The 26942-nt window shown below is 40.3% G+C and overlaps 1 protein-coding gene across 16 annotated transcripts in view; it reads left to right on the top strand.

The window, feature by feature from the left end:
• Positions 1–26942, top strand: part of ralgapa1 (Ral GTPase activating protein catalytic subunit alpha 1) — a 315513-nt gene that overhangs the window by 160873 nt on the left and 127698 nt on the right. For all 16 annotated transcript variants that reach the window (XR_015757926.1, XM_087989919.1, XM_087989918.1 and 13 more), the window contains 7 exons: positions 4081–4206; positions 7636–7694; positions 8177–8285; positions 8382–8492; positions 12689–12757; positions 12846–12980; positions 18087–18270. Coding sequence is in view for 15 of the 16 variants with exons in the window: in XM_087989919.1 (XP_087846045.1) it covers positions 4081–4206; positions 7636–7694; positions 8177–8285; positions 8382–8492; positions 12689–12757; positions 12846–12980; positions 18087–18270 (793 nt within the window). In the remaining variant the exon portion in view is untranslated. The remainder of the gene's footprint in view (positions 1–4080; positions 4207–7635; positions 7695–8176; positions 8286–8381; positions 8493–12688; positions 12758–12845; positions 12981–18086; positions 18271–26942) is intronic.

The following is a 26942-nucleotide window of genomic DNA, read 5'->3' as shown; positions in this document are numbered from 1 at the left end:
TAGACCAGTGAGCCTGATGTCGGTGGTGGGCAAGTTGTTGGAGGGAATCCTGAGAGACAGGGTGTACATGTATTTGGAAAGGCAAGAACTGATTAGGGATAGTCAGCATGGCTATGTGCGTGGGAAATCATGTCTCACAAACTTGATTGAGTTTTTTGAAGAAGTAACAAAAGGGGATTGATGAGGGCAGAGGGCAGATGTGATCTATATGGACATCAGTAAGGCGTTCGACAAGGTTCCCCATGGGAAACTGGTTAGCAAAGTTAGATCTCAAGGAACACAGGGAGAACTAGCCATTTGGATACAGGACTGGCTCAAAGGTATATGACGGGGTGGTGGTGAAGGGTTGTTTTTGAGACTGGAGGCCTGTGACCAGTGGAGTGCCACAAGGATCGGTGTTGGGTCCACTACTTTTCATCATTTATATAAATGATTTGGATGTGAGCATAAGAGGTATAGTTAGTAAGTTTGCAGATGACACCGAAATTGGAGGTGTAGTGGACAGCGAAGAAGGTTACCTCAGATTACAACGGGATCTTGATCAGATGGGCCAATGGGCTGAGAAATGGCAGATGGAGTTTAATTTAAATCACCATGAGGTGCTGCATTTTGGGAAAGCAGATCTTAGCAGGGCTGAACCATTTAATGGTAAGATCCTGGGGAGTGCTACTGAACAAAGAGACCTTGGAGTGCAGGTTCATAAGCTCCTTGAAAGAGGAGTTGCACGTAAATAGGATAGTGAAGGAGGCATTTGGTGTGCTTTCCTTTATTGCTCACAGTATTGAGTACAGGAGTTGGGAGGTCATGTTATGGCTGTACAGGACGTTGATTAGGCTACTTTTGGAATATTGGAAAGATGTTGTGAAACTTGAAAGTCTTCGGAAAAGATTTACAAGGATGTTGCCAGGGTTGGAGCATTTGAGCCAACGGGAGAGGTTGAATAGGCTGGGGCTGTTTTCCCTGGAGCGTCAGAGGCTGAGGGTGACCATCGAGAGGTTTATAAAGTCCTGAGGGGCATGGATAGGATAAATAAACAAAGTCTTTTCCCTGAGATAGGGGAGTCCGGAACTAGAGGGCATAGGTTTAGGGTGAGAGGGGAAAGATGTAAAAGAGACCTAAGAGGCAACTTTTTCATGTAGAGAGTGGGACGTGTATGGAATGAGCTGCCAGACGAAGTGGTGGAGGCTGGTACAATTGCAACATTTAAAAGGCTTCTGGATGGGTATATGAATAGGAAGGGTTTGGAGTGATATGGGCGGGATGCTGGGAAGTGGGACCAGATTGGGTTGGGATATCTGGTTGGCCCTCTAATTCTGGACTCCTCCGTCCCAAAGAAAAGACCTTGTCTATTTTCCCTATCCATGCCCCTCATGATTTTATAAACCTCTATAAGGTCACCCCTCAGCCTCCAAAGCTCTCAGGAAAACAGCCCCAGTCTATTCAACCTCTCCCTCTCACTCAAATCCTCCAACCCTGGCAACATCCTTGTAAATCTTTTCTGAACCCTTTCAAGTTTCACAACATCCTTCCGATAAGAAGGAGACCAGAGTTGCACACAGTATTGCAAAAGTGGTCTAACCAATGTCCTGTACAGCCGCAATATGACCTCCCAACTCCTGTCCTCAATACTTTGACCAATAAAGGAAAACATATCAAACGCCGCCTTCACTATCCTATCTACCTGCGACTCTACTTTCAAGGAGCTATGAACCTGCACTCCAAGGTCTCTTTGTTCAGCAGCACTCCCCAGGACCATACAATTAAATGTCTAAGTCCTGCTAAGATTTGCTTTCCCAATATGCAGCACCTCGCATTTATCTAAATTAAATTCCATATGATATTTGAATGTCAGAGCAAATGTGTTGCCTGGTGTGTAGTACTGGTGGTTTATTTCTAACAGGATATTCCTTTTATCTATTCACAACAAACAAGGTACTGACCCTACCTGGCCAACCCATGCTTGCAGAGCTCACAATACAATGTCCAGTATTAGGAGCTATGGCTCAGTGGTTAACACAACTGCCTCACGGTGCCAGAGACCTGGGTTTAGTTCAGTTTGGCTAATTGTCTATGTGGGCTCACAGTGTGTGGCGCACTAGCATGTACTAGAAGTGAATGCAGAACCCCGTTCTTTGCAAACAGGAAATATGTGTGCACTCACTGTACGTGTTTCAAGTCAACAAAGTAGTTGAGAACCATTCACAGTTTTATTCCTCAGAGCACTACCCTGACCATCAGAGTCAACCTGCCTGATTTAAAACTTAAACAAATCCGAACAGTTAACTGTCAGTCAGGATTAATAGGTGCATTCTATGGTAGTGCCTCTATCAATCAGTGACCAGTTGCCAATCAATCAGCATTCTCCTCTCATAGAGTGTTAGGTTCTTTTTCTCAAGATTCTTACGCACTTGATGCAAATGCAATATGCCAACTTATGTGAACCAAAATTTATTAAGCAAGTACAAACTTTGGAAGATCACTCAACATTCCTCGCAATGCTTGCGAAGCGTGTCAAGAGAAGCTCTCTAAACAAGGGAACAGTTCTCCTTTCTAGCAGATTTGACATCGCAGTCAGTCATGCACACAAGACACAAGCCCCTGCCACTCCCCCATAGTCACATGCCACCCAAAAACAAACTAAAGTATTTACATAATCTCACATTGTTTCTGGAAATAAGGTTATTCCTTAAAACACTATTTACAGAGTATGATTAGATTGTCACATCCTGCCTGCAAGACAGAAGAATACAACCCCCAGAATATCCAATTTCTTACATGTCAGCAGAACAAATTAGGAGTATAAATGTTCATTTTCCCTTTCAGCTTGCAGTTTTGCAAATTGTCCTGATGAATGTCAAACGAAAACTCAGCAATACTCAAGACTTCTAATGTGGTACTTCAATCACTGGTATTTCTCCAATTTCAAACTTTAAACACCGTAATAATCAAGTATTCCCTTTGAAAATTGAACATTTCATAGGACTTCCGGTTGCCTTTTGTTTAGATCTGAAAGAATGTCTTGCTGACATTTTCGATTGTGGCAAGTTCTTTGACACTGATTTCTTTCTAAAACATTTATGAACAGAGCAATCAATGTACTTTTAAAAATTGAATTTTTCTTTCATTGAATAATATCGAGATTTTCCCTGAGCATTAAAATATCAAACTAGTTTTCTTCTGTTATTATACTAAATAATGAAGATTATTTTACGGTTGCAGTTCATTAGGTAAGTGCAGTATTTGTCTAGCTGTATAGTCTGACGATCTGATCTATACCAATTTAGCTCATCACAGCAAAGTTACTGCTGAAGATAACATAATTTGCATTCTTCTACCATCTAAGGCTGCTTAGATGAATCCTTGTTGATGTGTTCTCCATCAATTCCTGTATTTTTTGTTTGTAAAGTTTTTATATTCATAGTGAATATATGAGACTGTAATGATCTTGACTGTGGTCATCAATCAATTAAATGAAAGCAAAATACTGAAGATGCTGTAATTTGAAGTAAAAACAGAAAAACTGATGAAACGTAGCAACTGGCAGCATCTGTAGAGAGTGAAACTGAGTTCACATTTCAAGTCCAGTATAAGTTAATATTTCAATATTTCTCTTTGCTGTCTTTCTGTTGGCTGAGTTTCTCTAGCATTTTCTGTTTTTAGTGTAAATGATCCAGTTACCCTTGCTGTCATAGCTAATCGTGCAAGATAGTAATGTGGGTGATATGTCAGCAGCATGAACCAGTAGAGATGCCCTAACAAAGAAGAAATGCGGAATCAAAAGTTTTGGAAGAATTGTATGCATTCTACAGTTGCATATCCAATTAAATGAATGAAAGGGGCAATAACCTTATATATTGCCACAAATTTGCCAAAGTAATACTCTACCAGAATATACTAATTAGTCATTAAGTAATATTTTCAAACAACAAAAAAATTGGTCTTTCAATAAAAATAGATTTACCATTGTTTTAGTAAATGGGTCTAGATTTTCTAATTGTAAAGCCAGTATTAAATATGAATTAAATTATGATTTAATTTGATTTGCCTGGAATTTCCATATATATTCTTCTTTCATTACAGGCTCCAAGAGTAGAAGCGCAGATTCTATTGGGCTCTTTAGTCTGTTTCCCAAATATATATGTCGACCTCCCTACTTTACAGCCTTCTCTTGTGGACATTTTATCAACAAAATGTGATGATGTTAAGGTAAGATTTCTCAAGCAAATGGTGCTTGATGTGTTGAATTGTTCCCAATTTTTTTTTTTGTACCTGGTCCTCCAAAGCACAAATTACAATCCAATATTTTGTCTTAATTTCTTTGTTTACATATACTCTACTCCATTCTTCACCAAATTAAAATTTGTGACTCTAATCCTCTGATTAAAATAACAAGTATCAGTCCCATCATTGTTAAAATGTGGAGATGACAGTAATTTCTACAGAACATGCAAATTCAGAAAACTGTTATATGAGTTGCCCTCTTGAAGCAGAATTTCTGCTTCAGGTTTCACACCAAAAAATGTGCGAAGTCACAAAGTTGTCATGCACGATAGATTCTCACTAATTTCACCTGGCAAGCAGTTCTGTGGCTGCAAATGAAAGTCCGTGGTGCTTGGGCCAGGGATGTCTCAAGCGGGTGCAGGGTATTTTGAAGGGGGAGGGTGAATTGCCAGCAGTCATGCTGCATGTCATGGTTTAAAAAAAATGAGCAATTTAGAGAGTTAAGTAGTAGTTTAGTAGATGAGGGCTAATGTTCTAATCCCCAGATTGCTTCCAGTGTCGCATGCAACTGTGTACAAGTATAGAAAGATAGGTCAGATAAACATGTAGCTAAAAGGGACCATGGTGTATCAGTCTATAGAATCCTGTGGGTGTCAGCTTAAATTGATAAGATAGTGAAGAAGGCATACGGGATGTTTGCTTTCATTAGCTGGGGTGTAGAATATAGGAGCAGGGAAGACTTGTTGCAACTTTATAGAGCATTGTTTGCACCACAGATAGTATACTGTGTACAGTTATGGTCACCATACTATCAGAAGAACCTGATGACATAGGCGAAAAGTTTTTTCACCCAAAAGATGGTAGAAATAAGGAACAGGCTGCCTCAGATGGTGGTGGAGGCTGGTATTCACTCAACATTTAAGAAGCATCTGAACAAGTACTTAAAATGCCATGGCATGGAAGGCATGCAGGTAAATGGGATTATTATAGTTGTTCATCAGCACAGACATGGTGAGCCGAAGGGCCTGTTTCTATTGTGTATGACTATGATTGGAAAACATCAGCGTAAGTAAATCTTTAAGTGTGATTGGTTTTAATTTCTGCCAGAGAACCTCTCCAGCATGGAACATTAAGTGTACAGCCTCACCCATTAAGATTTTAGTCATTGTTAACTTTTGACAAAAATCAATTTTAATAACATTAAAGATGGAAAATGCTTTAAATAGTAAGATCAGACAGCATGTACAAAGCGAGAAACCAGTATAGCATTTCAAATTAATAGCCTTTCATATTTCTCCATTTGTATTCCCTCTTAATCCAATGACTTTCCTTTCTTCTGTTCTGATTTAGTTGTTAAATTTGGCATTAAATTAACCATTCTAGTTTATATCTAGGATTCAGGCTCTGCATACCTAAGTATGTATTTTTAAATTTATTTGATGAACCTCTTTAGAGGGTGCTGTGCTGAAAATGAATTTTAACCCTTGACAGTTCCCGTGCAGAAGTCTGTAGAAAGTATGGTCAAGTGTAATGGATAGCTAGTGCCATTCATTTGCTGTTGACAACAAAATTTAGATCTTTGAGCTGTTTCTAGTGCATCAATTAAAATTAAAGCACACTTGTTCAAATTTATTCACAAGATCATGTAGATCAAAGTTTCCTGTACCTTTTTACTGCCATTTGATTTGGTCATGATTTGGAGGAGCCGGTGTTGGACTGTGGTGGACAAGTTTAAACATCACACAAGACCAGGTTCTGGTCCAACTGGTTTATTTGGAAAACTAGCTTCGAAATCTAGTGCCTCCAAATAAACCAATTGGACTATAACCTGGTGTTGTGTGATTTTAAATTGGATTTCATCTGTACCAAGATGGTATCTGTGGCAAAAAGAATTCCCTGTACAGTTTCATTGCAGATCTTTGAATCTCTTGTTTCTAAATCTGTCATTTGTCTTATGAGTAGAAAGGGTTGATTTTTCATATAAAAATATAGTGCTGAATGTAGTTTTTAAAAAATGCAAGCATTCAGCCATGTTGCCATAATTAAATGGATCGCTAATGACAACCATCTCTATCTCTCCAGTGTTTCTTCACTGCCTCTGTAATGTCAGACACTCCATGTTAGGTCACTCATAGTTTCTTCCAGTTAAATGTTGAAAACCTAAAAGGGACTATCGCACTTACTCATCAAGAACCTGCTCACCAATGCTCAGTTTGGATTGTACCAAAACCTCGTTGTTCTGACTTCATTGCAGTCTTGCCCCAAATATGAACAAAAGAGCTGAAATCCTGAATGTGACTACCCTTGACATCAAGGCAGCATTTGTTTGAGTATGGCATCAGGAATCTGAGTAAAACTGGAATTGTTTGGAAACTAAACTTTGTTTGTAGTCATACCTAGCACAAACAAAATGGTTATGCTTATTGAAGGGAAATCATCTCATTCCAAGGACAGCAATGAAAGTGTTCCTCGTGGTAGTATCCTAGGCATGTCTATCTTCAGTTGCTTCATCGATGATCTTTTTCTTTCATGAGGTCAGAAGTGAGCATGTTTGCTCATGACTGTACAATGAATATCATCATTTGTGACTTCTTATGTATGAAAGCAGACCATGTCCACAGGCAACAAAACCTGGACAAAATACAGACTTGGGCTGATGCGTGGAAAATGAGATGCATGCCAGACAGTGATTATCTCTAAAAGAGAACCTAACCACCACTCATAATTTGTAATGATATTATCATCACTATTCTTTTCCTAATATAAGTTTAATACTCCTTTTGACAATGCAGCAGAGACTGAGAATTCAACATCTGGAGAGACAATAGGTGAATTTAACATCACTTCTTATTACCCTTCATCACAATGTACTAGTGCTATCCATCCAAACCTCATTTAGTCCAGTGAGATTTTTAAATATCAGACTTAATTCTCTAAATAAAATCTGCATTGTTCCTGTGTAGAACTTTTTTTGGCATATGACGCACCACAAACTTATTAAATCTTGTTTAGTATGATCATTTAAGATGATCATTTAATTTGATAATATCTTATTTCTAATATGCTTTCTTCAAGCAAATTCAAATAATCTTGAATGGAGTTGATTTTATGGGAACTTTTCTGAATTTTCTTTTAAACGTAAAAGAAGTGATTGTACGCTTATTTGAAATCTAAATATATTAATTTATTTTTCAAGTTACTGGTATTTTAAAATTGTTCATTGCTTTTATTTTTCTGAAAATAAATCTTGAACTTTGAGAGTTACTGATTTGTTGCAATGGGGCAATATTGCATTGGGCATTTATTTTGAAATATCTGTGTGCTAAAGTTTTTCGTCAGCTTTTTAGTACTCTTTGTTTGATGACACTTACTATATTTTTATATATTCTTTATATTTTCAATTTGATATCATAGGAACTTGTAATTAAGAGCATTTTAAAATCAGCAAGGGAAGAGCCTTCTGGACCAGCTAGGCAAGTAGCTTTATTTCATCTGTAATTTTTAAAAAAGTAATTTCACTATTAACCATCCCAAAATTCTTTGATGTAGTTGACTGCTGGCCAGCTGGATGCCATCACTGCATTTTCCTGGGAATTCCCTTTTGAACAACATAAAAATCAATTTGTAAGAGGCAAGGTTCCTGCCAGAAGTTACTAGATCTCTTAAGGAAGTATTTATGAGATCAGTGGGAGTTGGATTTGCTTTGCCTCTGACTCCAGGTGATGGTTTCTGACCGATGTAACAGGATGGTTGGATTACTTAGTTTTTGATTTTACGATGATCTGTAGTAAGACTAAAAATTAAAGTAAGTTTTCTGAAAGCTACATTGCTTACTTTCAGATGATTTCACAATGAGCCTATGAAATAGAAAATAGGATTTTATATTCTATATATTCTTGACCATATCTAGATAGCTTATGCTTGCATGATATGCATTACTGTCTCTATTTTACAGATGTGTTGCACTTTGTAGCCTTGGCATTTGGCTCTGTGAAGAATTGGTACATGATACTCGCCATCCACAAATCAAAGATGCTCTAAATGTAATTTGTGTAACTTTAAAGGTAAGTAATGTTTTAACAATGTTTTTTCTTAATTCATCAGCTTTTGGAAAAAAAAAATACAACAATTGTAAGAATTAAGTTGTTAATGTTTTACAGTTTCCAAACAAAGCGGTTGCACAGGTGGCTTGTGATATTTTGCATTTATTGATCAATTATGTGGACAAACTTCAGAATTATCCACCAGATTCTCCAAAAAAAATGCTTGAGGTGAGAGGTATTTCTTGAGGCATTTATTGATTTTATTTCTGTTGGTTAAGTATTTGCCTGTCAAAGTGTTTCCAATGAAGATTCAGCCAGTAAAGTTTATTCAACTAATCTTTTTGTCTATGACACTGTATACTTGTGTTGAGTAAATATAGGTGCTGATTAGTTTACAAAGAGATAAATCACATGTAATGCAGCACATTATATACCCCACTGTCACTGGGTTTAAATCTTAGAACTCCCATCCTAACAGCACTGTCAATGAACCTACATTCCAAGAACTACAGTAGTTCAAGAATGCAACTCACTACAGCTTTCTCAAAGACATTTAGGGATGGATCAGAAATCTTGGCCTAGTCAGGGATACCAACATTCCTTAAATGAATTTAAAATAAAACTAAAATTATAAAGTATTCAGTGCTTTCATGGTGGAGCAAGTAAATAGAGGTTTGCCAATCAAGCAGGCAACCCTTATCGTGGATGCTGTTGAATTCTTGATTTGGAGATGCCGGTGTTGGACTGAGGTGCACAAAGTTAAAAATCACACAACATCAGGTTATAGTCCAACAGGTTTAATTGGAAGCACACTAGCTTTCGGAGCGACGCTCCTTCATCAGAATTCCAAGCAGAATTCCAAGCCCATGACGTGTTCTTGTGGCCTCAGTATTTTAAGGGTCATTCAGTTCAATTTCTGGTCAGTAATAAGACCTCACCCTGATTTTGGTAGCTGGGAGTTGAGTAATGGTAATGTTGATTCTGTCATGTTAGGTATGATCTTACATGGCATTTGTGTAGTGTCCTTATCAATCCAAGGCCAAATGTTCGGGAGTTGGAGCATGTGGCACACACAACTTTATTAACTGAAGAGTCAAAAGTGGTACTGAACATTGTGAAATTATCACTGCAAAACTCCTTAATGACTTTGTGTTGGAGTGGAGGTCATTGAAATACATGAAGGATGCTGAGAAATTGGTGCAGCAATGTTCTGGGACTGATTCACCAGCAACAGCAAGAACTAGCTTCCTTTGTGCTTATTAGTTTCTATTCAGTGGAGAGTTTCCCACCGATTCCCATTGTCCTTATTTTACCAGGACTCCTTCATGTCGTGTTTGGGATTTATCTGGATGGCTAAATTTCGCAGCAGGAAATTTGTCACATAATGTGAGCTCTGTGTTTGTGGCTTTTGGTTCATGCGGTGTGCAAATCATAAGGAACCAAGAGTTGTCTAAATTGAAGCTGATTGGTTCTCGGCTAACTAAGCAGGTTGGAATGGGAAGTGAGTTACACAGACATGTACAGTTGTTCTTCCCAGCCGAAGCTGCCTGTTCTCCGTGGTTTAAAATTTGAAGAAAACCAGTTACTTTTCCTGCAGCAGTTGCTGTGAGCTGTGACTTTTGAATTGATAAATAATTTTCCAAGTCAGTCAGTTGCTGTGTATTTCTCACTAACCTGGAAGTGAAGGTAGTATCAATTTGAAAAGGAAAAGATAAAATGTAACAAAAATTAATCATTAATATGAACATGTACACTAAGAGCTTTCTTAAATATATAAAAAGGGAGAGCGATGCCAAAGTTAGCAAACACCGTTAGAGAACACATTAGCTTAACATCTGTCATATGGAAAAGGTTAAGAGACTTTTTTAAATGATGTAATAACAGAGCATTTGGAAATACATAATATAATCAAGCAGAACTAGGAGAAAGTGAGGACTGCAGATGCTGGAGACCAGAGTTGAAAAGTGTGGTGCTGGAAAAGTGCAGTAGGCCAGGCAGCATCCGAGGAGCAGGACCACTCCCTCCGCGACTCCCTGGTCAGGTCCACATCCCCCACCAACCCAACCTCCACTCCCGGCACCTTCCCCTGCAACCGCAAGAAATGCAAAACTTGCACCCGCACCTCCCCCCTCACCTCCCTCCAAGGCCCCAGTGGATCCTTCCATATCCGTCGCAAATCACCTGCACCTCCACACACATCATTTACTGGATCCGCTGCACCTGATGTGGTCTCCTCTACATTGGGAAGACAGGCCGCCTACTTGGGAACGTTTCAAGGAACACCTCTGGGACACCAACCAACCTAACCGCCCCATGGCTGAACACTTTAACTCCCCCTCCCACTCCGCCAAGGATATGCAGGTCCTTGGCCTCCATCGCCAGACCCTGGCCACGCGACGCCTGGAGGAAGAGCGCCTCATCTTCTGCCTCGGAACCCTCCAACCACACGGGATGAATGTAGATTTCTCCAGATTCCTCATTTCCCCTCCCCCCACCTTATCTCAGTCCCAACCCCTGGATTCAGCGCCACCTTTTCACCTGCAATCTTCTTCCCGACCTCTCCGCCCCCACCGCCTCTCCAGCCTATCACCCTCACCCTCACCCTCACCTCCACCTCCTTCCACCTGTCGTATTCCTAGCGCCCCTACTCCCCAACCTTTTATCTCAGCCCGCTTGGCACACTATTCTCATTCCTGAAGAAGGGCTTATGCCCGAAACATCGATTCTCCTGCTTCTCGGATAATAAAGCAGAGTCAACATGACTTCATGAAGAGTGAAGCATGCCTGACAAATTTATTACTGTCCTTTGAGGAGGATATGCAAAGAGGAAAACGTAAATCCATTTAGCTTTCCAAAAGGTTTTCTGTAATGTACCACATACACAGCTGCTTGATAATAACCCATGGTGTTGGGGATGGTATTTTGACATAGATGGAGGATTGACTAATTCATAAAAAGGTATATTTTCGGGCTGAAAGTATGTAACGAGTGGAGTACAATAGAGATTAGTGCTGGAGCCATAATTATTTACTATATATGTGTGTGTATATATTAATGACTTGGATAATGGAAATCAATACCCTATTACCATGTTTGCAATGACATAATAGGTGAGAAGGCAAGTAGTGAGGATGGTACAGAATTTACTGATGGTTAAAAGCAGGTAAAGTGAGTGGGCAAAAAGATAGAAGGAATATGATGCGGGAAAATGTGAAGTTATGCACTTTGGTAGGAAGAATAAAAATGTTTAATGTTATTTAAATGGAAAAGACTGTGACTGATCTCACTGAATGGGCCAAATGCCTTTCATCTATTCCTACCTGTTTTGTAATTACACCTTCTTTGAATGATCTCCGCATTGCAACATTGTTACATTATGTGCATCGCATTGAGCGTAACGTGAGGTAACAGAACATTATGTATCTGGGCTACTTGTAAGGGAAATTAAAAGCTTCCCCTCTCAAGAATGCAGGAGGAAAATTTTAAAATTAGTGAAATTAGGAGTATATGTTTTCTTATTTATTCTTTAATAGGACGTGCTCAAAACTAGTTATGCCAGCATTATTTGAGCATTCTTAATCCCTACATAACGAGAAGGTGCTGATGAAATGCCTTTTTGAACCATTGCACTCCATGATGTGTGGGCACACATCCAAATATAGTAGGAAGGGAGATATACTAAGTTTTAGTGTTGTAAACAGATTTATGAAGGTAATTTTAGTTCCAAGGAAATACAGTAGTAAAGAATTAACTGCTTTAAAATAACAAAATGGAATAATACACTACAAACAACAAAATTATGTAACAAATTGAAGGCTGAAGTAAAATTGAAATGAAGTATTAGCAAAGAAACTTTAAACAGTGCATTTGATGAGCCTACAGTTTGGTGGACCAAGCATTTCCATAGCATGGGAATCAAATTAAAAACAGACCTCTTTAGAAATCAGCAACCACATTGCTCCCTTTTTTCAAATTGCTGTTTGATTCACACCTAAACAAAATTGAAACAGACAACTCCATCCTCACTCCTTCCTGTCTCCTCCTCCTCCTGCTGGCTTTGATTCTTTAATGTAAGCAACTTCTGATCGTGATTATCCATATGCAATGCCACAGGAGATCTGTTGATAAATCTGTATATGATTAATACAACTTGTCTTTTGTACTGCTTCAATAAATTTACTTTAGAGCAAAGTATGAATTGCAATAAAAATCAGAAAACTCATTGCTGTCACTGACTATCTTGAATGTAATAGAATAAACTTATTTTTCTTGATCACCTGTTAAAAAGAGAACTTGTTAGAAAATTTTGTGGAACATTATATTCTAATGAATGTTTTTTCTTTGTTCTGAAAAACCTATTATCCCTTTATGGATTATTAAGATGCTATTTGTTATAACATACATGTCTTTGTCTTTTTGTTTAGATATTAATGGCAACAATTACTTATCTGTTACCCAGTACAGAAGTATCTCCGCATGAGCAAGATAAAAGGGTATGCATAGGTTCAATTTATGTGGATAATAAGGTGATTTGCAAATTTTGGCTTTTGATAACTTTTTTTTGTGACTTGTCCTTCACAGCTGGTGGTATCCCTATTGCTTTGCCTGTTGGACTGGTGCATGGTGCTGCCTTTAAAAATACTCTTGCAAGCAGTCCAAGCTGCAGGGCAAGATAAGGACAATGCCGACAAATCCATTCTCAGTTGTATTTACAAGGTATACTTCCATAATAGTTGTAATAATGATTTACATTTAAGCCTTTGCATTAATTATCTTTAGATTTTTGCAAAGTGATACTGTTACCTCTTGAATTGATTGCTTTGGTAAATTTCTGATATTGCAAAACTGTTTGTTTCAGATCAGCATACGTTTCTAACATTCAGTTTTATTTTTCAAATGTTGCTCTTTATTTAATCATGAGTCAAAAGAGAACCAAAGGCAAAACCTTTTCATCCTGTAATCATCAGAACTGCCATGTAAGAGACCAAACTTGGAAAAGAAACAATTGATATGAAGAGAGTGATGTACTAGACATAGTTGACATGGAGATACACCTGTAACTGTTGGTAGTCTATCTTAACTGACAAAAGTCAGAGCGTGTAAGTTTACTATTATAGGGTCAGAAAGTTGCTGTGGAGAATGCAGCAAATTCTCTGCTAGTCTCTATAATTCTATTCTCAGTGAAAAAGATGCAATATATGGGCAAATTCCCTTTACCCTCATGAAACATCTGTGTTAGAACATGGAACATACAACACAGTACAGGCCCTTCGGCCACGATGTTGTGTCAAGCATTTATCTTAATCTGAGATCAGATTAACCTACAATTTACTGCCGTCCATGTGCTTGTCCAACTGTCACTTAAATGTCCCTAATGTCTCTGACTCTACTACCACTGCTGGCAGTGCATTCTACGCACCCACCACTCTCTGCATAAAGAATCTACCTCTGACACCTCTCTTATACCTTCCTCCAATCACCTTAAAATTATGACCCCTTGTGACAGCCATTTTTGTCCTGGGAAAAGGTCTCTATCTATGCCTCTTATCATCTTGTAAACCTCTATCAAGAGACCTCTCTTCCTCCTTTTCTCCAGTGTGAAAAGCCCTAGCTCACTCATCCTCTCTTCATAAGACATGCCTTCCAGTCTGGGCAGCATCCTGGTAAATCTCCTCTGCACCCCCTCTAAAGCATCTATTAACTTCCTATAATGAGAACTGGACACAATATTCCAAGTGTGGTATAATCAGGGTTTTATAGAGCTGCAGCAAAACCTCGAGGCTCTTACGCTCAATCCCCCTGTTAATGAAACACCATATGTCTTCTTAACAACCCTATCAACCTGAATGGCAACTTTGAGGGATCAATGTTCATGCTCCCCAAGATCCCACTGTTTCTTCACACTGCCAAGAATCCTGTCTTTAACCCTGTATTCAGCATTCAAGTTCAACCTTCCAAAATGAATCACCTCGCATTTATCCAGTTTGAACTTCATCTGCCACTTCTCAGCCCAGCTCTGCATCCTATCAGTCTTATAGCCTGCAACAGCCTTTGACACTATCTATCACCCCCACCGACCTTTGTGTCATCGTCAAACTTATTAACCCAGCTTTCCACTTCTTCATCCAAATCATTTATAGAAACTACAAAGAGCAGAGGCCCCAGAGCAGATCTCTGTGGGACACCACTGGTCACTGACCTCCAGGCAGAATACTTTCCATCCACTACCTCTTGCTGTCTTCTTTTGGCCAGCCAATTCTGTATCCAGACAGCCAAATTTTCCTGTATCCCATACATCCTAACTTTCTGAATGAGCCTACCGTGGAGAACCTTGTCAAATGCCTTACTGAAATCCATATACAGCACATCCACTGCTTGACCTTCGTCACCTTGTCTTGTCACAACCACAAAGAGCTTACTAAGCTTGTAAGGCATGACCTGCCCCTCACAAAGCCATGCTGACTACCTTTAACCAAACTATGTTTTTCCAAATAGTCATAAATCGTACCTCTCAGAATCCTATCCAGTACCTTGCTTACTACAGACGTAAGACTGACTGGTCTGTACTTCCCAGGGATTTCCCTGTTCCCTTATTTTTGAACACAGGAACAACATTCACCTCTCTCCAATCATCCACTACTACTCCCGTGGACACTGAGGATGCAAAGATCATCACCAGATGCGCAGCAATCTCATTCCTCGCTTTCTGTATTACTATACATAGTTTCTGTTACATTCAAATTCACTGCACTGTGAGCCTAGTTGATGTTTAATTGATATATCCCAGATAATTCTGAGCACGGTTGAAGATATTCAATAAATGATGTTCAGCAGCTATATCACATCTACCTTGGATATATTGTTCTAAGGTTTGCAAGCATAGGTTGCTTGATCACCGTCAACATGCTTCACGATGCACATGGTCAAAGGGACATGTTGTTTGATGCAGCCTGCTATATGATCTGCATAACAATCAGTGCACCAGTGGTGAAACCCTAGGGCTCTCAGTTTCAAGATTGTCAGTAAGTGAGCTCGGAATGAGATGCAGTGGAACATCTTTTCTCAGAGTTGTTTGGAATGTGCTACCTGGAAGATTGGTGGAGGTAGGTTCCATAGAACTTTCAAAAGGAGAGCTAGATGTATTTGTAAAGTGATAAATTTCGAGGGCTAGAGAATGAGTCTAGCTGGGTAGCTCTTGCAGGAGCTAGTGCAGGCACAATGGGTCAAATGACCTGTTCCGTAAAATTCTTTCATTCTGTGTGTCACATTACTCATTTGTATCCGAGGCAAGAAGTCTTTATTGGTTTTATGGCAGAATCCTGTCAGTGAAGAAAATTACTTGTGTTTACTTGAAAGTAGCAATGTGAAATGGGTGACTTCATCTGTTCAAATTTCTCAGATACCTTTCCCTTTTCAGAGTAATCTAAGATAGACTGACACTGTTCAGGGCCAAAATTGTTGGTTGTCGGCCTTTTTATGAATTTGTCCAATGTACAACAAGTTGATTTGAGCCATTATCATGTAGGACAGTTTTGATGTGCCCTATCTCAGCATCAAGTTTACATGATAAGCAAATGATTAGGACTCTTTTTAAGAGATTGCCAATAAACTTAATATTGTAACACACAGAACTGGAGGATTTTCCACAGGTATTTTGACCAGTGAATTTGGCTTTCAAAAAATAGTGTATAGTAGACAACCCATAAGTACATTTCTCAAGTAACACATTGAACTTGTTGATTGCTATATTTCATTAGTAAATTTGAGTGCAGAATGGAATTTACTCAGCTGTGTAAAGAAATTCCATGAAATGGAACAATCTCATGAGTTCTCTTTCCTCATAGTGTTCATGTCAGTTTGATACTGAGTTGATGCATATCTAAAGTAGCTTGCTTGATAATAGATACCTTCTTGAAGTCATACCTTGGCCTATATCACCCAATCTCCTGAAAGCGTGTAAGACCACTACTTTGGGACCTGAATGGTGTCCAGTGTACCTCAGATTACCATGAAAGCCAGAGGCCTCAAAAGTTTGGCAAAGTTAGCTACTTTGTAGTGAACACCCGAATAGGGTTCATGCATTAACAGGGTGCTGCAATCAGTCAAAAACACATCCCAAGAGAATAATGTAATATGAAATTCAATGCTGGTGTGACAACTGAAATGAAGGCTATATTCCTCAATGGCTGGTAGACCATAACAAACACATCCTTTTGACCATTTGCAATGTGCCATTCATGTTCAACAGGCCATGCTCATAAGCCTCCACACCATGTACAGCATTAGATGTGATTCTGCTATTGGACAACATTTTCTAAATAATCTTGACTGTGGTAAGAATTGCATCAGAAACCAATGTAAGGTTATCAGTCAGACTCTCAGTGTGACATATTTGCACATCAGAAGCTATGCATATTAACACACCGAAGTGTGTGGAATTTATTTTTGGACTGTATCTTTCTGTTGACAAAAGGCTCATGGAGACTGGCAACCCTTCCTGAATTCATCATGACAAAATCCTTACCAATCAGAATCTACCTGCCTGATCTGAGCTTTATCTAATCTAAGATTGACAGTCCCTGTTGCAGCTTCATGCCACCTATGCTCTAACTAATCAGCACCCACTTCTCCAAGTTTTATTTCTTGCTTGTCAATCCTGATGAATACAAACAAAAAGCTTTGAATTTGTCTCTTTTTAGTAAACTGCCAAGCAATTAATAGTTCAGTATTTGATTCAAAACTAATGTTTGATGTTACTCTCCCAATTGCTAGCTGCTTTGATAGATCCAGTTAAGTTTGACTCTCTAGTCTTCATAAAATCATAAAATCCTACAGTGTGGAAGCAGGCTATTCAGCCCATCAAGTCTGCACTGACCTTCCGAAGAGCATCCCACCTAGACACACGCACACCCCCAATCCTATTCCTGGAACCTTATATTTCCCATGGCTAATCTACCTAGCTGCACAACCTTGGATACTATGGGCAATTTAGCATGACCAATCCACCAAACCTGCAACATCATTGGACTGTGGGAGGAAACCCATGCAGACATGGGGTAAATATGCAAACTCCACACAGACAGTCGCCAGGGTGGAATCAAACCTGGGTCCCTGGCACTGTGAGGCAGCAGTGCTAACCACTGAATCACCGTATCACCCAATCTTATGAACATATTTTCACTTTGAACCTGATTTCTTTTTAAATAAAGGAGATTAAAATTTATAAAAATAGATTGGAGAAATGTAATTGATATCCTGGGCCTCATTCACAGATAGATTCATGGCATGGTTTCTGAGCAAGGATATGAAAATACAATTGAAATGATCTTGTTTGAGGTTTTTTTCTACACTCGTAATTTCTGTTTGAGTCAGCTATTTTTGTTACTCCTTGGAGATTGTATACAAATTGAAATTCTTTTAATTTGAAATTCCGTTTAATGTATTTGTTCACTTCATCAAAATAAGCCTTGAATTCTGTTCAAAATCAGTTGATCTCCAATGAGGTAGACAAACTGCAACATGCAAGAGTACCTTCAAATGTTTCATGGCTGTGGTAACAGTTCCTGTCTGTTTGTAAATCTGTGTATGATCGAAGAATAAATTGTGATTTTTCTATGTGCATAACATATACAGTTATTTTGTAACATTAGCTTTACAACCACAGAGACACTTGCTTTTTCTTTGCCTTTTCAAAGTTGGTTTCTGTAATTTTGTTAATTAACCCATGATAATCTATAAGGAGAAAGTCAGTTGTTTGGTAACATTCTCAGTCGTGAGTGTTGGTCTTTATTTGTAAAGCATCTTTGCCTTATTTTTCTACAGGTGCTACATGGCTGTGTTTATGGAGCCCAATACTTCAGTAATCCTAGATACTTTCCTCTGAACTTATCAGATCTTGCCTCTGTTGAATATGATCCATTTTTACATTTGGAAAGCTTGAAAGAACCAGAGCCTTTGCATTCCCCTGATTCTGAGCGATCATCAAAGCTTCAAACTGTCACAGAAGGTATGTATTAAGATAACCAAAACCTTACATCAGAATCATTAAAAATAACAAAGGAACATCTTGTAGTATGGTGGGGTTGCAAGGATCAATGGTTCAGTCCCACTAGGAAATTTTATGAAATTTAATTCTTAATTTTCTAGCCTATAGATGATTAGACTTACAATTTCTTCAAAAACAATGTTAGTTTGTCTTTTTGGAACATTGAAATGCTACACCCCAGTCTGATTTGATTTATTGTTGTCACCTACCTAAGTAAAGTGAAAAATTTTGTTTTTTGTGCAGTACATGCAGATCATAATGTACAAGGACATACAGATCATCAAGCTTTTAGACCGAGTGAGGCATACAAGGTTATGGCCGCACAGGAAGTGCACAAAAGCAAGATCGACATGAAATTAGAGAGATCTATCAGCAGTCTAATAATAGTAGGGAAGAAGCTGTTCTTGAACCCACTGGTACATGTGTTTAAGCTTCTGTATCTTTTCCCTGATGGAAGAGGTTGGATGAGAGTATAACCGGGGTGGAGAGGTCTGTGATGATGATAGCTGCCTTTCCATGGCAGCAAGAAGTGTAGATGGATTCCGTGGATGGGAGGTTGGCTTGCATGATGGTCTGGGCTGTGTTCATGACATTCTGTCGTTCCTTACTGTCCTGCGCAGAGCAGTTGCTATACCAAGCTGTGATGCACCTTGATAGAATGCTTTATATGGTGCATCTGTAAAGGTTGGTGAGGGCCTGTAAGAATATGCCAAATTTCCTCAACCTCCTGAGGAAGAAGAGGCATTGTTATGCCTTCTTGACTGTCACATCTATATGGGTGGATTAGGACAGATTGTTGGTTATCATCATTCCTAGGAATTTGACGCTCTCCACCATCTCCACCTCAGCTCCACTAATGTAGATAGGGGAGTGTCATCCTCCTTTCTTCCTGAAGTCAATGATCGGTTCTTTAGTTTTGCTGACATCAAGGGAGAGATTGTTATCATTGAACCACAACACAAAACACTCTATCTCCTTCCTGTATTCTGAGTAGTCATTGATGTATATATCAGTGATGTCATCTGCGAACTTGTAGATAGTGTTCAGTCAAAGTTGGTCACACAGTTGTGAATGTAGAGGGAGTACAATAGGGGGCTGAGTGCACTTCGTTGCTGGGTGTCATTGTTGAAGATTATCATGGGGAAGATGCTGTTGTTTATCTTCACTGATTACAGTCTGTGGGTCTGGAAGATGAGGATACAATTACAGAGAGCAGAGCTGAGACCTGGGTCTCAGAGTTTGGAGATTCGTTTGGTTGGGATTATAGTCATAGAGTCATACAGCATGGAAACAGACCCTTCGGTCGAAAGAGTCAATGCCAAACGTAATCCCAAACTAAACTAGTCCCACCTGCCTGCTCCTGGCCTTTATCCTTACAAACCTTTCCACCTCGTGGACCTATTTAAATGTCTTTTAAAAGTTGTAATTGTACCCACGTCTGCCACTTCTTCCAGAAGTTCATTCCACGCGTGAACCACCCTCTGTGTAAAAATGTTGCTTGTCTTGTCTTTTTTAAATCTCTCTCCTCTCAGCTTAATAATGTGCCCCCTAGTCTTGAAATCCCCCATCCTAGGGAAAAGACAATTACCATTAACTCTGTCTACATGTTTCATTATTTTATGAACTTCTATCAGGTTGCCTCTCCAATGGCTGAGCCATTGCTTATTGCTCATCTCTATTTGCAGTAGTCAGAGGAAGTGATGAACAGAAGTCTGAGGGTGTAAGGCCATCCACATGGCTATTAGGGCCAGTGTTTCAGGATTTTAACCCAGCAAGAAGATATAATGAGGTGAGAGATGAGTGGAGTCCGGTTACATTTCTCGTCAATGATAACCCTAAGAATATTGAAAATGGGGGATTCAGTGATGAATGTCAAGAGGGTGTGGTTAGACTGCCTCTTATTTAAGATGATCATTGCTTGGTATTTGTGTGGAATATTACTTGTCACTTGTCAACCCAAGCCTGGATACTATCCAGATCCTGCTGCATTTGAACAAGGACTGCTTCAGTACCAGAGGAATCACGAATGGTGCTGAACATTGTGCAATCCTTGGCAAACATCCTCACTTCTAACCTTATGATGGAAGGAAGGCCATTGATAAATCAGCTAAAGATGGTTAGGCTTAGGACACCATCTTGAGGAACTCCTGCAGAGATGTCCTGGAGCTGAGATAACTTACTCCAACAACAGCCATCTTCCTGTCTGCCAGGTATAACCCCAACCAGTAGAGAGTTTGCTCCCTCATATCCATTGATTTCAGTTTTGCTAGGGCTTCCTGATGCCACACTCAGTTGAATGTGGCTTTGATGTTAAGGGCTATCACTCGCACTTCTCCTCACCCCTGGAATTCACCTCTTTTGTCCATATTTGAATCAAGTCTGTAATGGGGTCCAGGAGCTGAATGGCCTTGGCCGAACCCAAACCGGGCGTAACTGAGCAGGTTTTTGCTGAATAGATACTGTTTAATAGCGCTGTTCATGGAATCTTCCATCACTTTTCTGATGACGGAGAGTAGACTAATGTTGCGGTAATTGGCCGAATTGGATATGTCCTGCTTTTTGTGTACAGGGTATACTGGGACAACTTGTCACATTTGGTAAATGCCAGTGTTGTAACTCTACTGCAACAGCTTGGCTAGAGGTGCAGCAAGTTCTAGAGCACAAGTCTTAAGTATTATTCATAGAATGTTGTCAGGGCCCATAGCCTTTGCAATATCCAGTGCCACCAACCATTCCTTAATATTGCGTGCAATCATGGCTGAAGACTGGTATCTGTAATGCTGAGGACCACTGGAGGAGGCTCAGATGGATCATTGTTGGCTAAAGATTGCTGCGAATGCTTCCGTCTTATCTTTTGCGCTGCTGTGCTGGGCTCTTCCACATTGAGGATGGAATACTTGTGGATCCCCCTCCTTTAATGTATTATTAAGTTGTCCATTACTATTCATGACTGGATGTAGCAGGACTGCAGAGCTTGGAGATGATCCTTTGGTTGAAGTATTGCTTAGCTCTGTCTATCACTTACTGCTGAAGCTGTTTTACATGGAAGTAGTCCTGTTTGGTAGCTTCACCAGGTTGACACCTCATTTTAAGTTATGCCTGGAGCTGCTGCTGGCATGCCTTCCCACACACTCCATTGAGCCAGGGTTATCCCCTAGTTGATAGTAATAGTTGAGTGAGGGATATGCCAGTCCATGATGTTGCAAGTTGTGCTGGAGTACAATTCTGCTGCTGTTGGTGGCGTGCAGTGCCTCATGGATGGCCAGTCTTGAGTTGCTAGATCTGTTCAAAGTCTGTCCCATTTAGCCACAATGTGGAGGTGCTGGTGTTGGACCGGGGTGGACAAAGTCAGAAGTCACACAACTTCAGGCCATCTAAAACCACAAACTATCTCTACGCTCCTCATTTCTTCACTTACACTGACTAGGCATGAAGTGGATAGAAGAGGTAGCATAATGAACTTGGTCGTAAGAGATTTGCAAGTTAAAGCCTTTTCTTCATATGACTCACATTTACACACTGAAGATTAACCTCTCTGGTTGCTGGGTGTGTGCCTGTATCCCCATACCACCAACAGGCAGAAAACTAACCACCAGGATACATGAACATCAACAAAACGACATGACCCTCTCTCACTAGTATCCTTACATACAGATAAGGAAGGACACCACTTCGACTGGGACAATACATCCATCCTAGGACAAGCCAAACGGAGAGACACACGAGAATTCCTAGAAACCTGGCATTCCAACCAGAACACTATCAACAAACACATTGAGTTAGACCCCATCTACCACCCCCTGAGAAAAAGAATAGGAAATGACAACACCAATCCAAAGAAACCCAAACATGTAAATAGAAAGCAGGAATCGTCAACTGTGCTTTTCTGGAGGCCCACTGAAGATGTTACCTAGTAGTGTGACAAAACGTCTGGAAATGAACCTTCCAGCTCAGCGAGCAAACGTAATCCAGAAACTTGAAAGGGTTCAGAAAAGATTTACAAGGATGTTGCCAGGGATGGAGGATTTGAGATATAGGTAGAGGCTGAATAGGCCAGGGCTGTTTTCCTGGAGCATCAGAGGCTGAGGAGTGACCTTATAGAGGTTTATAAAATCATGAGGAGCATAGATAGGAGAAATAGACAAAGTCTTTCCCCTCTCACCCTAAACTATGTCCTCTAGTTCTGCACTCCCCGACCCCAGGGAAAAGATATAAAAAGGACCTAAGGGGCAACCTTTTCACACACAGGGTGGTGCATGTATGGAATGAGCTGCCAGAAGAACTGGTGGAGGCTGGTACAAATACAACATTTAAAAGGCATCTGGATGGGTATATCAAGAGTAAGGGTTTAGAGGAATATGGGCCAGGTGCTGGCAAATGGGACTGGATTAGGTTAGGATATCTGGTCAGCATGGATGGGTTGGACCGAATGGTCTGTTTCCATACTGTACATTTTCTCTGACTGTATAACTGTAGTGCCTGTAGACAAATTGCAAGGGATTGAGGCAGGCTGGGAGACTATAGTTGATGTGAGCCATGACAAACGTTTCAAAGTAATTCATAATTATGGAGGTCAGAGCCATTGGGCAGTAGTGGTTGAGGCACGTTGCATGTGTTTTCTTTGATACTGGGATGATAGTGATCTTGTTGAAGCAGGTGGAAACTTTGGCTTGTAACACGGAGAGATTAAAGTTGTCGGCAAATCCTCCCATCAGCTGGTCCACACAGGATCAGAGTGCACGACCAGGGACTCCATCTGGGCCAGTTGCTTTCCTCGGGCTCCTCTTAAGAAGATTGATCGGACGTTTTGCAGCGGTGATGAAGGGAACGGGTGCATCCAGTGCTATCAGGACAAGTGACACCATTCTGTTGGCATGCTGTTCGAACCAAGTGTAAAAAGCATTAAGCGCATCAGAGAGATATCTGTTCTTTTTCTCCTATTTTGTTCTGCTTCATTTTGTATCCCATTTTGTCATGTTGGCCTTGCCACAGGTGGTGGGTGTTCCTGTGATTAGTTTGGGCTTCTAACTTGGTCTGGTATTGCTTCTTGGCATTTCTAATGGCCTTGTGGAGGTAATTTCTGGATTTTCTGTAAAGATCTGTGTCGTCTGACTTGAATGGTGCATGTGTGGTCTTGAGTTGGCAGTGGATTTTCTGGTTCATCCAAGGTTTCTGGTGGGGAACATGTGGATTGACTTCTTTGGCACGCAGTTCTCTATGCACTTGCCTAATTCGACACGATGGCTAATTCATGATAGACTTATGAGTAAACAATAAATACATTCTCATCTGCTTCCTACAAATCAAGAACAATTAAAATGCATGTCAGTTGCCAGTCTAATAGATTATCTATTTACATTTTCTGTTATATTTAATGATTTTCATTAGAATCACTCTTGTACGTCTCTGTAATGTTCTTGATTGTTTATTCTTCTACAAACTTTCTACAATATCTTTTATTGTTTCTATATTCTATACAAATAGAATATTCATCCTTTAATTATCTGGGTATCTTTATCCAGCACTGCAGTGTTTCATTTTAATGAATACTGACATCTATCTTCTTTCACTCTTCCCCTGTATTCACTATACTAATTATATCCAGGACTGTTTTGTACCCAGTCCTGCCCTTCCTTGAACCAGGTCTCCGTTAATGCCACAACATCATGTTGCCCCATGGCTATCTGCACCAGCAGCTCACCAACATTATTTGCTATGTTGAAGAAATTTCCCTGAAACGACTGAGTGTTTCAATAATTCCTTACTTTTAGCTGCTCCCTTAAATTTATGTCTTAATCTTGCTTCTCGCTTTCTTCAGACCAAGACACAAAACTACAAGTGTACAAACAAGGTGCAGGAGTCAACAATTCGGCAGGCCTGTTCTGTCATATAATACAGTCATGACTGAGCTCTGTGTAACCTCAGATCAATTTCTTGCCTATCCTTGATAACCTTTCAGTCCCTTCCTTACCAAGAATCAATTACCACTGCCTTAAAAATGTTTGAATACCCTGATTCAATTCCAAAGATCCATGTCCCTCTTTGGAAAAATATTTCACCTATTTTAAATGGGCAGCCCCTTATTTTTTAATTGTGACCCCTAATTCTAGATTCCCCCATAACAAGATGTGTCTTTTCCATCTATGATGTCAAGACCCCTCAGGATCTTGTACATTTCAACCAAGTCAATTCTTACTTTTACATATGTATTGAACATTCAAATTAGGAATAGAAATACGCGATTCATACTTGAAGCTGGCTCATCCATTCAGTAAGATCCTGGCTAATTGATTTGTGTTTCAAATTCCACATTCCCATTAATCCCCAACAACAACCGAATCCTTTGCCTAATAAGTATCTATCCACCTCCGGCTTCAAAATATTTAATGACCCCACCACTACCGCTTTCTGAGGCCATGTTCCAAAGGTTCATGGCTCCCTAGGGCAGCTCGGCAGCTCAGTAGTTAGCACTGCTACCTCACAGCATCAGGGGCTCGGGTTCAATTCCATGCTCAAGCAACTGTCTGGAGTTTTATAGAACATAGAACATAGAAGAATACAGCGCAGTACAGGCCCTTTGGCCCTCGATGTTGCGCCGATCCAAGCCCACCTAACCTATACTAACCCACTATCCTCCATATACCTATCCAATGCCCGCTTAAATGCCCATAAAGAGGGAGAGTCCACCACTGCTACTGGCAGGGCATTCCATGAACTTACGACTCGCTGAGTGAAGAACCTACCCTTAACTTCAGTCCTATATCTACCCCCCCCTTAATTTAAAGCTATGCCCCCTTGTAATACCCGACTCCATACGCGGGAAAAGGTTCACACTGTCAACCCTATCTAACCCCCTAATCATCTTGTACACCTCAATCAAGTCACCCCTAAACCTTCTTTTCTCTAATGAAAACAGCCCCAAGTGTCTCAGTCTTTCCTCATACGATCTTCCTTCCATACCAGGCAACATCCTGGTAAACCTCCTCTGCACCTGTTCCAGTGCCTCCACATCCTTCCTATAGTATGGCGACCAAAACTGCACACAATATTCCAGATGCGGCCGCACCAGAGTCTTATACAACTGCATCATGACCTCAGGACTCCGGAACTCAATTCCTCTACCAATAAAAGCCAGTACGCCATATGCCTTCCTCACCGCACTATTTACCTGGGTGGCAACTTTCAGTGATCTGTGTACATGGACACCAAGATCCCTCTGCTCATCCACACTACCAAGTATCCGACCATTAGCCCAGTACCCCATCTTTTTGTTATTCTTCCCAAAGTGAATCACCTCACACTTAGCTACATTGAATTCCATTTGCCACCTTTCTGCCCAGCTCTGCAGCTTCTCTATATCCTGCTGTAACCTGCCACATCCTTCCTCACTGTCAACAACTCCTCCGACTTTCGTATCATCCGCAAACTTGCTCACCCAACCTTCTAACCCCTCTTCCAGGTCATTTATAAAAATGACAAACAGCAATGGTCCCAAAACAGATCCTTGCGGAACACCGCTAGTGACGGCACTCCATGAAGAAACTTTGCCATCAACTACTACCCTCTGTCTTCTTCCATCCAGCCAATTCCTAATCCAAACCTCCAACTCACCCTCAATGCCATATCTCCGTATTTTCTGCAGTAGCCTACCATGGGGAACCTTATCAAACACCTTACTAAAATCCATATATACCACATCTACCGCTTTCCCCTCATCAACCTCCTTCGTCACCTTTTCAAAGAATTCAATAAGGTTTGTGAGGCACGACCTGCCCTTCACAAAACCATGCTGACTATCCTTGATCACATTATTCCTATCCAGATGTGCATAAATCCTATCCCTTACAATTCTCTCTAAGACTTTGCCCACAACAGAAGTGAGACTCACCGGCCTATAGTTACTAGGGTTATCCCTACTCCCCTTTTTGAACAAGGGAACCACATTTGCTATCCTCCAGTCTTCTGGCACTACTCCAGTAGACAAAGAGGACATAAAAATCAAGGCCAATGGCTCTGCAATCTCCTCCCTTGCTTCCCAGAGAATCCTAGGATAAATGCCATCAGGCCCAGGGGACTTATCTATTTTCACCTTTTCCAGGATTTCCAACACCTCTTCTCTACATACCTCAAAGCCATCCATTCTACTTTTTCCACTCAAAGCCATCCATTCTAAATGGTAGGCTACTGCAGAAAATACGGAGATATGGCATTGAGGGTGAGTTGGAGGTTTGGATTAGGAATTGGCTGGATGGAAGAAGACAGAGGGTAGTAGTTGATGGCAAAGTTTCTTCATGGAGTGCCGTCACTAGCGGTGTTCCGCAAGGATCTGTTTTGGGACCATTGCTGTTTGATGTGGAGATGCCAGTGTTGGACTGGGGTTGGAACAAAGTTTTTTTAAAAATCACACACCAGGTTATAGTCCAACAGGTTTATTTGAAAGTACAAGCTTTTGGAGCGCTGCTCCTTTATAAAGTAGCTAGTGGGGCAGGTACATAGGACACAGAATTTATAAGTAAAAGATCAAACTCATACGATGTGTTAGACAAATCTAGATGGCTGTTAAGTCTTTAATCATCCTGTCCAATCTTTCATCATAAGGTAACAGGTTCATTCCAGGTGACAACCTAGTTAAC

The sequence above is a fragment of the Chiloscyllium plagiosum genome, unplaced genomic scaffold, assembly GCF_037043375.1.
Source record: "Chiloscyllium plagiosum isolate Xiang-an unplaced genomic scaffold, Cpla_swu_hap1 HiC_scaffold_8, whole genome shotgun sequence".
NCBI lineage: Eukaryota > Metazoa > Chordata > Chondrichthyes > Orectolobiformes > Hemiscylliidae > Chiloscyllium > Chiloscyllium plagiosum.
The sequence above is the reverse complement of the archived record's forward strand: the minus strand, read 5'-3'. Positions and strand labels throughout refer to the sequence as shown.